Source organism: Dryobates pubescens, chromosome Z, assembly GCF_014839835.1.
Source record: "Dryobates pubescens isolate bDryPub1 chromosome Z, bDryPub1.pri, whole genome shotgun sequence".
NCBI lineage: Eukaryota > Metazoa > Chordata > Aves > Piciformes > Picidae > Dryobates > Dryobates pubescens.
This window is the reverse complement of record NC_071657.1, coordinates 135,559,544-135,571,823: the sequence shown is the minus strand read 5'-3', so window position 1 is coordinate 135,571,823 and position 12,280 is coordinate 135,559,544. Positions and strand designations below refer to the sequence as shown.

Sequence of the window (12,280 nt, the reverse complement as noted above, 5' to 3'; positions counted from 1 at the left end):
GACCCCAGCAACATGAGTGCACATCAAAAGGTGCATAATGAGGGCTAAGGAAATTTGCTTACCCTATATTTTTAGGATTTTTAAATTTGGCTCAGCAGCAAATACAACAGGAAACCAAGGTCAGGCTGACACAATGTGGCCTATTCTCCCTCTTCCTCAAGATGTTTGCAGCTCCTATCGAGGTTAATGGGAGTTCTGCGCACATGTGGGGGGAAACAGAACGCAAGTGCTTGCAAAAATTGGACTCAGATTTAGTTCAAATGAAGTGTAATCAGCTTTAGAAGCAGCCATCATCTTGAAAACTGATGTCTTATCACTGCAAAAATAAAACCCTTTAAAACACCCCTGCCATATGCTTGTGAAGTCCAACTTTGGGGTGGGGGTGGGGAGAAAAAAAAATGCTTGCAGTATTTTGCACCCTCATGAGCCAGTCAAAAGTGTAGCAAAACAAAACACCCAAGCTGGCTCTTTTGTGATGTTTCTAATACTGATCAGCCAGGATTGTACCTATATTATATTATATTTTATTATGTTATGTTATGTTATGTTATGTATATTATAAATATATTGTGTTAATAATATATTACATTACTATTATATTATATTATATTATATTATATTATATTATATTATATTATATTATAATTGTTATATTGGGTTTGGGTTTGTTGCTGCATTCTATTTGGGCATCAAGAAAACTCCTAGTCATGCTCCAAATCAGCTCAGTGTCACCTTCATTTTCTCCCACACAACCACCCAGAGTGATGTTTGTTACACAGACACCACAGATTTGCTGTTTCAGTGAAACACAAACTACTCAGGCTCGAGGTTTTTCATGGTAGCAACCCATTAATGGAGATGAGTTGCAACAGCACCCTTCACAATCATCACACCTGGGCTCGACATGAAAAGTGCAGCTGCATCTGGGCATTAAATTGCACGCTGCTCTTTATTTATTCAGACAAGTGCCACAAACCTGAAGAATATTGCTGGTGGAGGAAGGGGAGAATTAAGTTTTAAACTCTTAAATGCTTTTTTTGTTTTCCTTTTGTAGACAATTTTCAGTGGAACATATTTGATCTATAAAAGGGACACATGGAGTGTAGGGACACATGGAGTGTAGCTACAGCACACTGCTCAAGATTTTGGGAAACCAGTTTGAAGTCCTGTGATTTAATAGCAATCAATATTCTTTCATGCCCTTCCCCCCCCCCCCCCCCCCTTTTTAATTCTAAATGGCACCAAATAAATGATTTTGGCTTTGATTGCAATCTTTTTTTTTGCCAAGAATGAGGAAAATAATGTGAAATTTAAGAGAGGGATATGTCGGACAAGGAAATGAAGCATCCTAAATAAAAGCCTCGCTGAAGCCAGTGACTTTCACAGTAACACACACGAAAAAGGCAAACAATCTTCTGGTTCCAAAGAAAATTCAAACAAACCAGAGCAACCCATAGCACATGGTTTCCTGCAGCAGAGACACCCATTCCTACAGAGGGCCTTCGTTATGCATGACACCACAAGCAGCACCCATTCAACCTGAGGGAAGCCCACAGGCTCGCAGGGCCACTGGCTGGCTCTTTGTCACCAAATGCAGCAGGTTGAATGCAGACATCACTGTGATATCCTCACCAACAAAACCAGAGGCAAAGAACAGGGGCAAGAGCTGAATAGGGAAGAAAAACAAAAACAACAAAAAAAAAAAAAAAAAGAAGAAAAAAAAAAAAAGGAAAAATATGAGAACAAATTAAAACATCCAAAATGTTAAGATACATTCACTGAAAGGAAAAAACCAACAACCCAATGCTTACAATTGTATGAGACCACCACATGGAAGCACAATTCTAAATGCACTTTTCATAGCCTGTTTAACCCAGTTCTGATAACCCTCCTCCCCCAGCATTTTGACATGTTAGGTACAGAGAACCCAGTGCAACAACTTGCTGCACCACCCAGCAAGGGAGAGGCGGCATTTTTGCAGGGGGTTATTCACAATGGCTGCTTTAGGTACCCAGTGGAGAGCAACTTGAGGGTAGCAAGTGCGAGACAGGCAGGAATCCTGCTTTAAACACCCAGGAGTGCTGGGCAGCTCAAACACCCAGGCTTTTCCTATTTGATTTCAAATAAAATCACATTCTGCAGTAGTTCTGAATGGAGAACGCTGGAAAACACTGTGAAAAATGCTTCTCTCTGATGATTTCAGGAACGTGATATTTCATTATCATAAACTTGCTAGATAGCTTAAAATCACAAATTATTCTTTTATTTCCTTTTTTCCTTTCTCTTCCTTTTTCCTGTTTCCTTTTTTCCTTTTTTCCCCTTTTTCCTTCCTTTTTTCCTTCCTTTCCTTTTTATTTTTCCTTTCTTCCTTTTTTTTTTTTCCTTTTTTCCCTCATCTTTTTCCTTTTTTCCTTTTTTTCTTCCCTTTTTATATTTTTTCCTTTCTTTCCCTTTTCCCCCTTTTTTCCTTCCTTTTTCTTTCTCCTTTTTTTCTTTTTTCCTATCTTCCCCCCTTTTTTCCTTCCTTTTTCTTTTTTTTTTCCTTTTTTCCTATCTTCCCCCCTTTTTTCCTTTTTCTCCTTTCTTTTTTCCTATCTTCCCCCTTTTTTTTTCTTTTTCCCTTTCATTCTTTCCCCTTTTTCCTTTCTTTTTCCCTTTTTTCCCCTTTTTTCTTTTAGTCTTTTTTCTTTTTCTTTTTCCCTTTCTTTCCCTTTTTCCTTTTTTCCTTCCTTTTTTCCTTTTATTATTTTTTCCTTTTTTCTTTTATTATTTTTTCCTTTTTTCCTTTTATTATTTTTTCCTTTTTTCCTTTGTTTTTAAAATTTTTTCCCTCTTTTTTTCCTTTCTTTCCCTTTTTTCCTTCCTTTTTTCCTTTTATTCTTTTTTTCCCTCTTTTTTTGCTTTTTTAAAATTTTTCCCTTTTTTTCCTTCCCCCCCCCCCCCTTTTTTTCCCTTTCTTTTTTTTTTTTTTTCCTTTCTTTTTTCTTCTTTTTTTTTCCTTTTTTTTTTTTTTTTTAAAGGCAGGAAATAATTGGAGTTGTAAACTGTCCATGAGATATATTTAAACAACCTTCCGGCCAGTTTAAATATAGCAAACAGAGAGAGATGGCAGCGGCGAGATTTTATTTTAACGCATAAATACCAATTGTTCCATTTACCCTGCGATGGGAAAGAGGAAACGCAGCCGCCTTATAGCTCAGCCCATTCATAGCTGCAGCTAACTTCAGATGATTATGTGACACCGGGGACCGGAGCCAACCCCCCACCGGAGTCAATAACGGCGCTCTCATGGACTCTGGTGGAAGCCGGATTAGGCCCCATGTGGCTAATGAGCGGCGGGGCACGACTCCCAGCCTCCTCCCAGATGCCCTCTTTCTGTTTTGCCTGTGGCAGCGCAAGGGCTGCGGAAGCGCTGCGGAAGGCAGGGTCCGGCCGTGGCCTAGGGCAGGGCTTTGCCCTGGGCACTTCCCAGCCCGGCAGCTGAGCAGCTGAGAGGCTCGCACCCTGCCGTACCCAGCAGCACTGCTGGGTACCAGACTGCACTGCTCTGCAGCGCTATCTCGCCGAAAGCTGCTTGAATTAATGTGCCTGAAGTGTGAATGATCCGGGCTGAACTCGCCGAGACCCGAGCACCTCCGCGCGGCGGCACAGCCCGGGGGAGGGCGGCACCGCACGGCGGACAGACCGAGAGGGCCGCTGGGTGCAAATAAACATGTCACTGTCGACAGCGGCTGCAGAGCTGCTTACAAGAGAGGGCAAAACCCCTCCCAACCCCAGTACCGGCTACCCAAAGACCAAAGGTCGCCACCCAGCCACGCCACCAGGGGCGGGAAAGCAGCTTGGCCAGGACTGCCCCAGGGCCGCCCCCCGGTGTCAGCAGCGCGGCCGCGGGCACTACCGCCCGCCCGCCTGCCGGCGAACAAAACGGCGCTCTGCTAGCTGCGGGCGCCCCCAGCCGGCGGGCGGACCGCACCGCTCCCTGCGCCTGCCCGCGCAGGACGGCGCCGCCTGGCGGCCGCGGCCCAGCACCACTCGGCGGCCGTGCAGGGTACGCCGCCCCTCGGGTACCGCGGCCGCCCCAAGGGCTGCAGCTTCCCAAGGCTTTCGGGGGAAGACCGCCGTCCGAGGGGCTTCATGAGCGCCTGGCTTCGGCAAAGCTGTCGGCAGCGCGACTTTCTGGAGCCGTTGTTTCAGACCCGGCGCAGCGATATCCGTTTGAGAGGTTCTGCATGCCGAAGGGCAGACAGGCAGACGGATCCCTATGCGGCGAGGTCTTGACTGACCCTGCCTGCCTGATAACCTTTCACATGAAGCCCCGCAGTGCAGGCACACGGAGGCACCTGACAAGCTGGGTGCAGAGGTGAAGGGACGCACCACGTCCCCTTCCTCTTGTGCAGTCCCCTCGGCTCAGCGACCGTGCTGCTCAGAGCCCCTGGCTCAGCCTCCCCGACCAGCACCGCTTCCCAGCTCTCCTGCGTCAGGGCTCTAACTCCCTCAAGCCTTAACGGTTTAAAGGAGCTCATTTGAAATTCCCGAGGATTATAAAACGAGATCCTGACCACTTGAAAAAGTCAACTATCTCAGTGTTCATCAAAACTGTTATTTAGTCTCAAGCATCCATAAAAGCTCAGAGGATATACAAGTCCTGAAAGCCCACTAAAATATAACTGCACATTCAGGAAAGTACTTGCAGTCAACACATTATTTCATTGCTGACATTTCGAATGCTGTATTTATTTATTCTCTATGCTGCAGCAATGCCCTGCAGTTTCAAGCAGAAGGGGACCTCCTGGGGCTAGGTGCTGCATCCACAAACCCCCTGCTGCAGGGAGCTTACCGACCACACTAAGGACTGCTTGTAAAGAATCACCACACAGCATCACAGAAACCTTCAGGTTGGAAAAGACCCCCAGGATCACCAAGTCCAACTGAGTCCAGCTCCTTACAGTAGCACACTTCCTTTGCAGGTGCTTCACCTCTGTCTGCCAATTCCATGAGTACAGGAAACAGGCTGAGGGAGAATGGTGGGAACTTCGTGACAGGTTAAGATCTTTTCTCTGCTCTTTCTGCAGCAGGTGCAGTCTTGGCCATGGCCTTCAAGAGGGTCAGGAACGCACTCTGTGTCCCTGATTTATTCAACAGGATCTTGCAGAGCATGACATGAAACATGGGAAGAAAACTGCATCCTGGATATATCACTGAGGGTGGTTTAAACTCCTGTGCTGTGCACAGCCAGACCTTTCCCAGTTAAGCAAAGACCCTATGCTGGTGCTGGAGGCACCTGCCTCAGTCCTAAGGAAAGCTCATCATGCCAGCTCAGCATCTCACTTCACCAATGCCAGGGCCCTGGCATTGAGCACTGTGTTAACACAACTGCTCTGTGCTTAAGGCATGGCAAGTCTTAAGCCTGGCACTCCCACCACATAAACCTGTCACCTCCCTACATCCTTATTACAGCACTGCAACATGCCACTTGCTGGATGGGATAGACACTCTATGGAGAGGTCAGAGCACAACTCACAACACAGGGAATCATAGGATGGTCTGGGTGGGAAGGAACCTCTGAAGGTCATCCAGTCCAACCCCCTCTGCAGCCAGCAGGGACATCCCCAACTAGATCAGGTTGCCCAGAGCCCTGTTGAGCCTCACTTTGACTATCTCCAGAGATGGGGCCCCAACCACCTTCCTGGGCAACCTGTTCCAGTGTTCCACCACCCTCATGGTAAAGAATCTGTTACTAACATCCAATCTAAATCTGCTCTGCTCTAGTTTGAAGCCATTGCCCCTTGTCCTATTACTACAGGCCTTTGTAAACAGTCTCTCTCCATCCTTCTTGCAGGAAAGTGGGTGATGCTTTTATGCATGACTTTGTTGTTTAGCCACTTGGCTTTTTTTCCCCTACTTTTTCCCCTCCCTCTTTCTTTTTGAACATATGCTGCTTGCTGCATGGCCCACAACACCCAGGACACCTCTGGCTCCTCCACAGTTGCTCCCTAGTGTCACCAGACACCGCTTCACCACATTTCACTTTGTAACCTAGCACAACATTGGCAACATGGACCTTTTGGGGAGTATTGTGTCCAGTTTTGGGCTCCCCAATTCAAGAGAGGCAGGGAGCTGCTGGAGAGAGTCCAACTAAAAGCTACAAGGATGGCTAGGGGACTTGAGCATCTCCCCTGTGAAGAGAGACTGAGAGCCCTGGGGGTGTTTAGTCTGGAGAAGAGAAGGCTGAGAGGGGATCTGATCAATGTCTATCAATATCTGAGGGGTGGGGGTCAGGTGGAGGAGGCCAAGCTCTTTTGGGTGGTGCACAGCAATAAGACAAGGAACAATGGATACAAGCTTGAACATAGAAGATTTTACCTCCCACCTTGGAGAGGTTTAGGGCTTGAGGTGAGGACAAAGTTCTTCACAGAGAGAGTTGTTAGCTGTTGGAATGTGCTGCCCAGGGAGGTGGTCCCTGGCTGTCCCAGGAGGTGTTCAAGAGGGGACTGGATGTGGCACTTGGTGCCATAGTTTAGTAGTCATGAGGTCTTGGGTGATAGGTTGGACTTGATGACCTTTCAGGTCTTTTCCAACCTTATTGATTCTGTGATTCAACATGAGGAGAAACTTCTTTGCGGTAAGGGTGACAGAGCCCTGGAACAGGCTGCTCAGAAAGGCTGTGGAGCCTCTCCAAACCCATCTGGATGCATTCCTGTGCAGACTACCCTGGGTGATCCTGCTTTTAGCAGAGGGGTTGGACTGGATGATCTCTGGAGGTCCCTTCCAACCTCTAAGATTCTGTGATTCATCTGTCTGGCTCTCAAAAGATAGACTCCATGCTCAGACACAGCTTAGAAATGTCACGAATAGCAATCACAGCAATATAGCAGTAACTGTGTTATTAGGTGGGCATCAGAGGCCCTGCACTAGGATGGCACACATGGTAAGTAGGAAAGCCTTCCTTTTAGGATGCTGATATCCTAATGCTGGCATATGTTAAAGTACTGACAGCTTTGAAAAGCTTCTGTACTGTCAGCTGCAAACCTTTAGAGATCAGTAGCTTGATCCCCAAAGAAATGTTTGTTTGCGGATCTGTGAAGTTTGTCCTTCGGAAATCGGTAACTTGGCGTGCACTCAGGTTATGTTTTCTCAACCTCTGACTGCCACTGGAGAAATATCTCTGGGGGAGGGACAACTTGAGAGATTAAATGCTCATACTATCACATGTTGCTTTTTAAGAGCTGTAACGGAAGCATCAAGGCTCTCAGGAGCTGGTAACACTGCCGGGTAAAGCTTTTCCATATTCAGAGCTCTTCATGGAATCCTAGAATCAACCAGGTTGGAAAAGACCTCAGAGATCATCAAGTCCAACCTATTAGCTAATACCTAACACCTCCTGACAACTAAACCATGGCTCCAAGTGCCACATCCAATCCTTTTTTGAACACCTCCATGGATGGTGACTCCACCACCTCCCTGGGCAGCACATTCCAATGGCCAATCTCCCTTTCTGGGAAGAACTTTCTCCACACACCCAGCCTCAACCTCCCCTGGCACAGCTTGAGACTGTGTCCTCTTGTTCTGGTGCTGGTTGCCTGGGAGAAGAGACCAACCCCCACCTGGCTACAACCTCCCTTCAGGTAGTTGTGGACAGCAGTAAGTTCTCCCCTGAGCCTCCTCTTCTCCAGGCTAAGCAACCCCAGCTCCCTCAGCCTCTCCTCACAGAGCTGTGCTCCAGACCTCTCCCCAGCCTCATTGCCCTTCTCTGGACACATTCAAGTGTCTCAATGTCCTTCTTGAATTGAGGGGCCCAGAACTGGACACAGGACTGAAGGTGTGGCCTAACCAGTGCTGAGTACAGGGCAGAAGGACTTCCCTGCTCCTGCTGGCCACGCTATTTCTGATCCAGGCCAGGATGCCATTGGTCTTCTTGGCCACCTGAGCACACTGCTGGCTCATGTTCAGCTGCTCTCAACCAGCACCCCCAGTTCCCTTTCTGCCTGGCTGCTCTCCAGCCACTCTGACCCCAGCCTGTAGCTCTGCATGGGGTTGCTGTGGCCAAAGTGCAGCACCTGGCACTTGGACTTGTTAAATGCCATCATGTTGGACTCTGCCCATCTGTCCAGCCTGTCAAGGTCCCTCTGCAGAGCCCTCCTAACCCTCTAGCAGATCAACACCTGCTCCCAGCTTGGGAGTCCTGACAACTCAGGTCCAGAATTTCCAAAATGAATCCCAGCTCTCACAAGAGAAATGTGAAGTTTTAGCCCTTTACAAGGAAAAGGCACAACAGTTGGGTTTTTTCTTGCCCTATAATAAGCCCTTACTAGTGTGAAGCTTCTCATTTATTTAATTTTTTCCAATTTCCCTGCCCCCATCCCCAAAGTCTCTGGCCCCACTTGGAAGGCAGGAAAAAAATAGAGATAGGTATACACTAGCCCAGGAGTCAGGCTATTAGATCAGGATTTTCTCTGTCACTGGAAAAAGTAAAGAGCAAGACTATTGCCCCACTGGAGAAACCCAAACAGCCAGAAGGCAGAAGACAGAAAAGGCCTGGGAGTCTGCTACACTCAAGACTTACATTAACAGTTCAATTTTGATCAGTATTTGGTTTTGTTAAGCTTCTCCAGTCCAGCAATATGTTCTACCAGTTGTTCTGCAATGGTTTGATTTATTTATGTTGACACAAATCAACCCATAGCCAAATGTTTCACTGACAAAGCTTTGGGGTCTGTTTCACATACATATTTATTCCAGCCTCAGCAACTTTTGTTGAGTTTGTTTGTTAGATGTTTTGTTTTGGTGGTTTTTTTCCACAGACTCACTGAATTATTGAGGCTGGAACAGACCTCTGAGATCATCAAGTGCAGCCTGTGACCTAACACCACCACACTGACCAGACCATGGCACTAAGTGCCACATCCAATCTTGCCTTAAACACCTCCAGGGACTAGGACTCCACCACCTCCCTGGGCAGCCCATTCCAGTCTCTAATTCCCCTTTCCATTAGGAAGTGCTTCCTAACATCCAACCTAAACTTCCCCTGGCACAGCTTCAGGTCATGCCCTCTCCTCTTGTCACAAGTTGCCTGGCACAAGAGCCTGACCCCCACCTGACTATAACTTATAGTATCATAATATCAGTCAGGGTTGGAAGGGACCACAAGGATCAGCTAGTTCCAACCCCCCTGCCATGGGCAGGGACACCCCACACTAGATCAGCCTGGCCAGAGCCTCATCCAGCCTGGTCTTAAACACCTCCAGGGACAGGGCCCCAACCACCTCCCTGGACAACCCATTCCAGGGCTTCACCACTCTCATGGTGAAGAACTTCCTCCTCACATCTAGCCTGAATCTCCCCACCTCCAGCTTCATTCCATTCCCCCTAGTCCTATCACTACCTGAGATCCTGAGAAGTCTGAGATCCTGAGGTGTTAGGCATTAGATAATAGGTTGGACTTGATGACCAGGTCCTTTCCAGCCTGGTTGATCCTATCATTCTATGCCAGGGAGCCTGCATTTGTATTTAGGATTATTATCCCAAACAGAAAAAAAGTATACTTAGCAAAACACTAAACCTGAGCAGAGAAGAAAGAACTGTCTTTCATTTTCATTTAATTACCAAATGGAGATAATCCCTCTGGCATCAGCTGCCAATGATGGGGAGCTCACAATCCTTTACAGGAACACCTCTTTTTTGCATGCTGAACTGGCCATTATATTCCACCCCCCATCCCCCTGTCCAGCTAGTGAAAAACCAGTTTGGCAACACAGAGGTTGGCATCCTGGTGTAACTAAAGCCCAGAGGTGTGTTCAGGGACCAAATTAAAAGGGCCTGAGACGTGAGAGAGTAATCAGAACAAAGAGTTATTTGAAGGCTGTATGCTCTTGAAAAGTGAGAAGGGGGAAAGGGCATTAATGCTTCCCTGTTCTGCCACTGCTCCCATGGAGGAGAGAACTGCAAGCCCCAGTGCTCCTCATTTCACCACTCCACACTGGCTCACAGCAGGGTGGTGATGCAAGTCCCCTCTGAACAGCCAAAGGACATGGCCTTGTACAGGGAGGATGAAGAGGACATCCATGCCACACTGAATACAAAGGGAGTAGGGAGTTAATGAATTCTCCTTTAAGTCATAGCAAAGTTCAGAGAGGCCTTCTCAAGGGATTCTGTCTTGCTCTTCAGGGAGAGGGGTGTAAAACTGGAGCAGATTTCATCAGACTAGAGACAAGACACTGCAAGCCTTGTGGGCAATGGATTAAATGAGCAGACAAAAGGGAAACTGCAAAGAGACAACAAGAAGTGGAGAGATCCCAAGGAGAAGGAGAGAGTAGACAAGTAAGGAATCCTCAAGTGTGGGACAGAAGAGGCTAAGGGCAGAAAACAGCAAGTCTCACAGAATCAACCAGGTTGGAAGTGACCTCCCAGATCATCAAGTCCAACCCATCATCCAACCCCAAGAAGACCATGGCACTAAGTGCCTCACCCAGTCTTTTCTCATCCCCTCCAGGGATGTTGACCCCATCACCTCCCTGGGCAGCCCATTCCAATGGGCAATCTCTCTTTCTGTGAAGAACTCTCTCTGAGCCTTGCAAAGTGCTCACACCTCTGTCATTTGCAGGTTGTTTCCCAACAGTTGTGACTGGCAAATGCTTCCCAAAGGAGAGCAAATATAGGTCAGCTGGGAATTTGCCACCCATCCATGCCACCTCCTCTCATAGAATCATACAATAGTTAGGGTTGGAAGGGACCTCAAGGATCATCCAGTTCCAATCCCCCCTGCCATGGGCAGGGACACCTCACACTACAGCAGGTTGCTCACAGCCACATCCAGCCTGGCCTTAAAAACCTCCAGGGATGAGGCTTCCACCACCTCCCTGGGCAACCTGTGCCAGTCTCTCACCACCCTCATGGGGAAGAGCTTCTTCCTCACATCCAATATCAACCTACCCAGTTCTAGTTTTGCTCCATTCCCCCCAGTCCTGTCACTCCCTGACACCCTCAAAAGTCCCTCCCCAGCTTTCTTGGAGCCCCCTTCAGATACTGGAAGGCCACAAGAAAGTCTCCTGAGAGCCTTCTCTTCTCCAGACTGAACAGCCCCAACTCCCTCAGCCTGTCCTCATAAGAGAGGAGCTCCAGCCCTCTGCTCATCCTCGTGGCCCTTCTCTGGACATGTTCCAGCACCTTCTAGTAACTGGGGCTCCAGAACTGGACGCAGTACTCCAGGTGTGGTCTCCCCAGAGCGGAGTAGAGGGGGAGAATCGCCTCCCTCGGCCTGCTGGCTCTGTTTCTATTGGTGCAGCCCAGGATGGGATTTGCTCTCTGGGCTGCAAGTGCACACTGGTGGCTCGTGTTGAGCCTCTCATCCAGATCTGATGCACTGAGACCGAGCCGAGCTGCGCTTTCATTTCCCCTGGCTGCGGCGGCCTGCCAACACACAGCACATGCCTTTTATGGCAGCGAGTTTATAACGACAGCAGTCATAAACCATGCTTAAATGGGTCTTTGCTGAGAATCAGGACCCTTTCAACATCTTGAAAAAAAAAAAAACACAAAAAAGAACCCCATCTAATCTTTTCCATTCCAGGCAATCCTCTCCAGCGCAGTAGGAAAGGCTTAATTGCTTCTGGTGCTCGGCTGATGAGATACAAGTGTTCTGCAAGTAACCTTTTAATTTAACAGTTCCTACTGGCAAGCCCCAAAGCTTTTTTGCATGGCTCACCAATAAAGAATTCATTTTCACTACTGAAAGGAGAGAAAAAAAAAACCAACAAACCAAAACACCCAAACATTTAAAAACCTTTAGGTTCCTGCTGTTGATAGAAGTATCCAAGAGGCAGCCTAGCGCTGACGCCACAGGATTACAGGGGTTGGAAGGGAGCCAAAGAGATCTTCAAGTCCAACCCCCCTGCCAGAGCAGGAGCATAGAATCCGGCACAGGTCACACACAGGAACACATCCAGACAGGGCTGGGAAGGCTCCAGAGAAGGAGACTCCACAACCTCCCTGAGCAGCCTGTTCCGGTGCTCTGTCACCCTTCCAGTCAAGAAGTTCTTCCTCATGTTGAGGTGGAACCTCCTGTGCTGGAGTTTATATTCATTGTCCTATCCCAGGGCACAAGTGAGCAGAGCCTCTCCCTTCTTTCCTGACCCCCAGCCCTCAGATATTGATAGACATTGATCAGATCCCCTCTCAATCTTCTCCTCTCCAGACTGAACAGCCCCAGGGCTCTCAGCCTCTCCTCACCAGGCAGTGCTGCAGTCCCTTCAGCATCCCTGCAGCCCTCTGTTGGACACTTTCC

At 48.0% G+C, this 12,280-nt stretch overlaps 1 protein-coding gene across 1 annotated transcript in view; it reads right to left on the bottom strand.

Moving 5' to 3' along the window:
• The window catches only part of MSRB3 (methionine sulfoxide reductase B3), a 103,635-nt gene that overhangs the window by 76,839 nt on the left and 14,516 nt on the right, over positions 1–12,280 (bottom strand). The window contains exon 2 of the mRNA XM_054178856.1: positions 1,540–1,666. Coding sequence (XP_054034831.1) covers positions 1,540–1,666 — 127 coding nt within the window. The remainder of the gene's footprint in view (positions 1–1,539; positions 1,667–12,280) is intronic.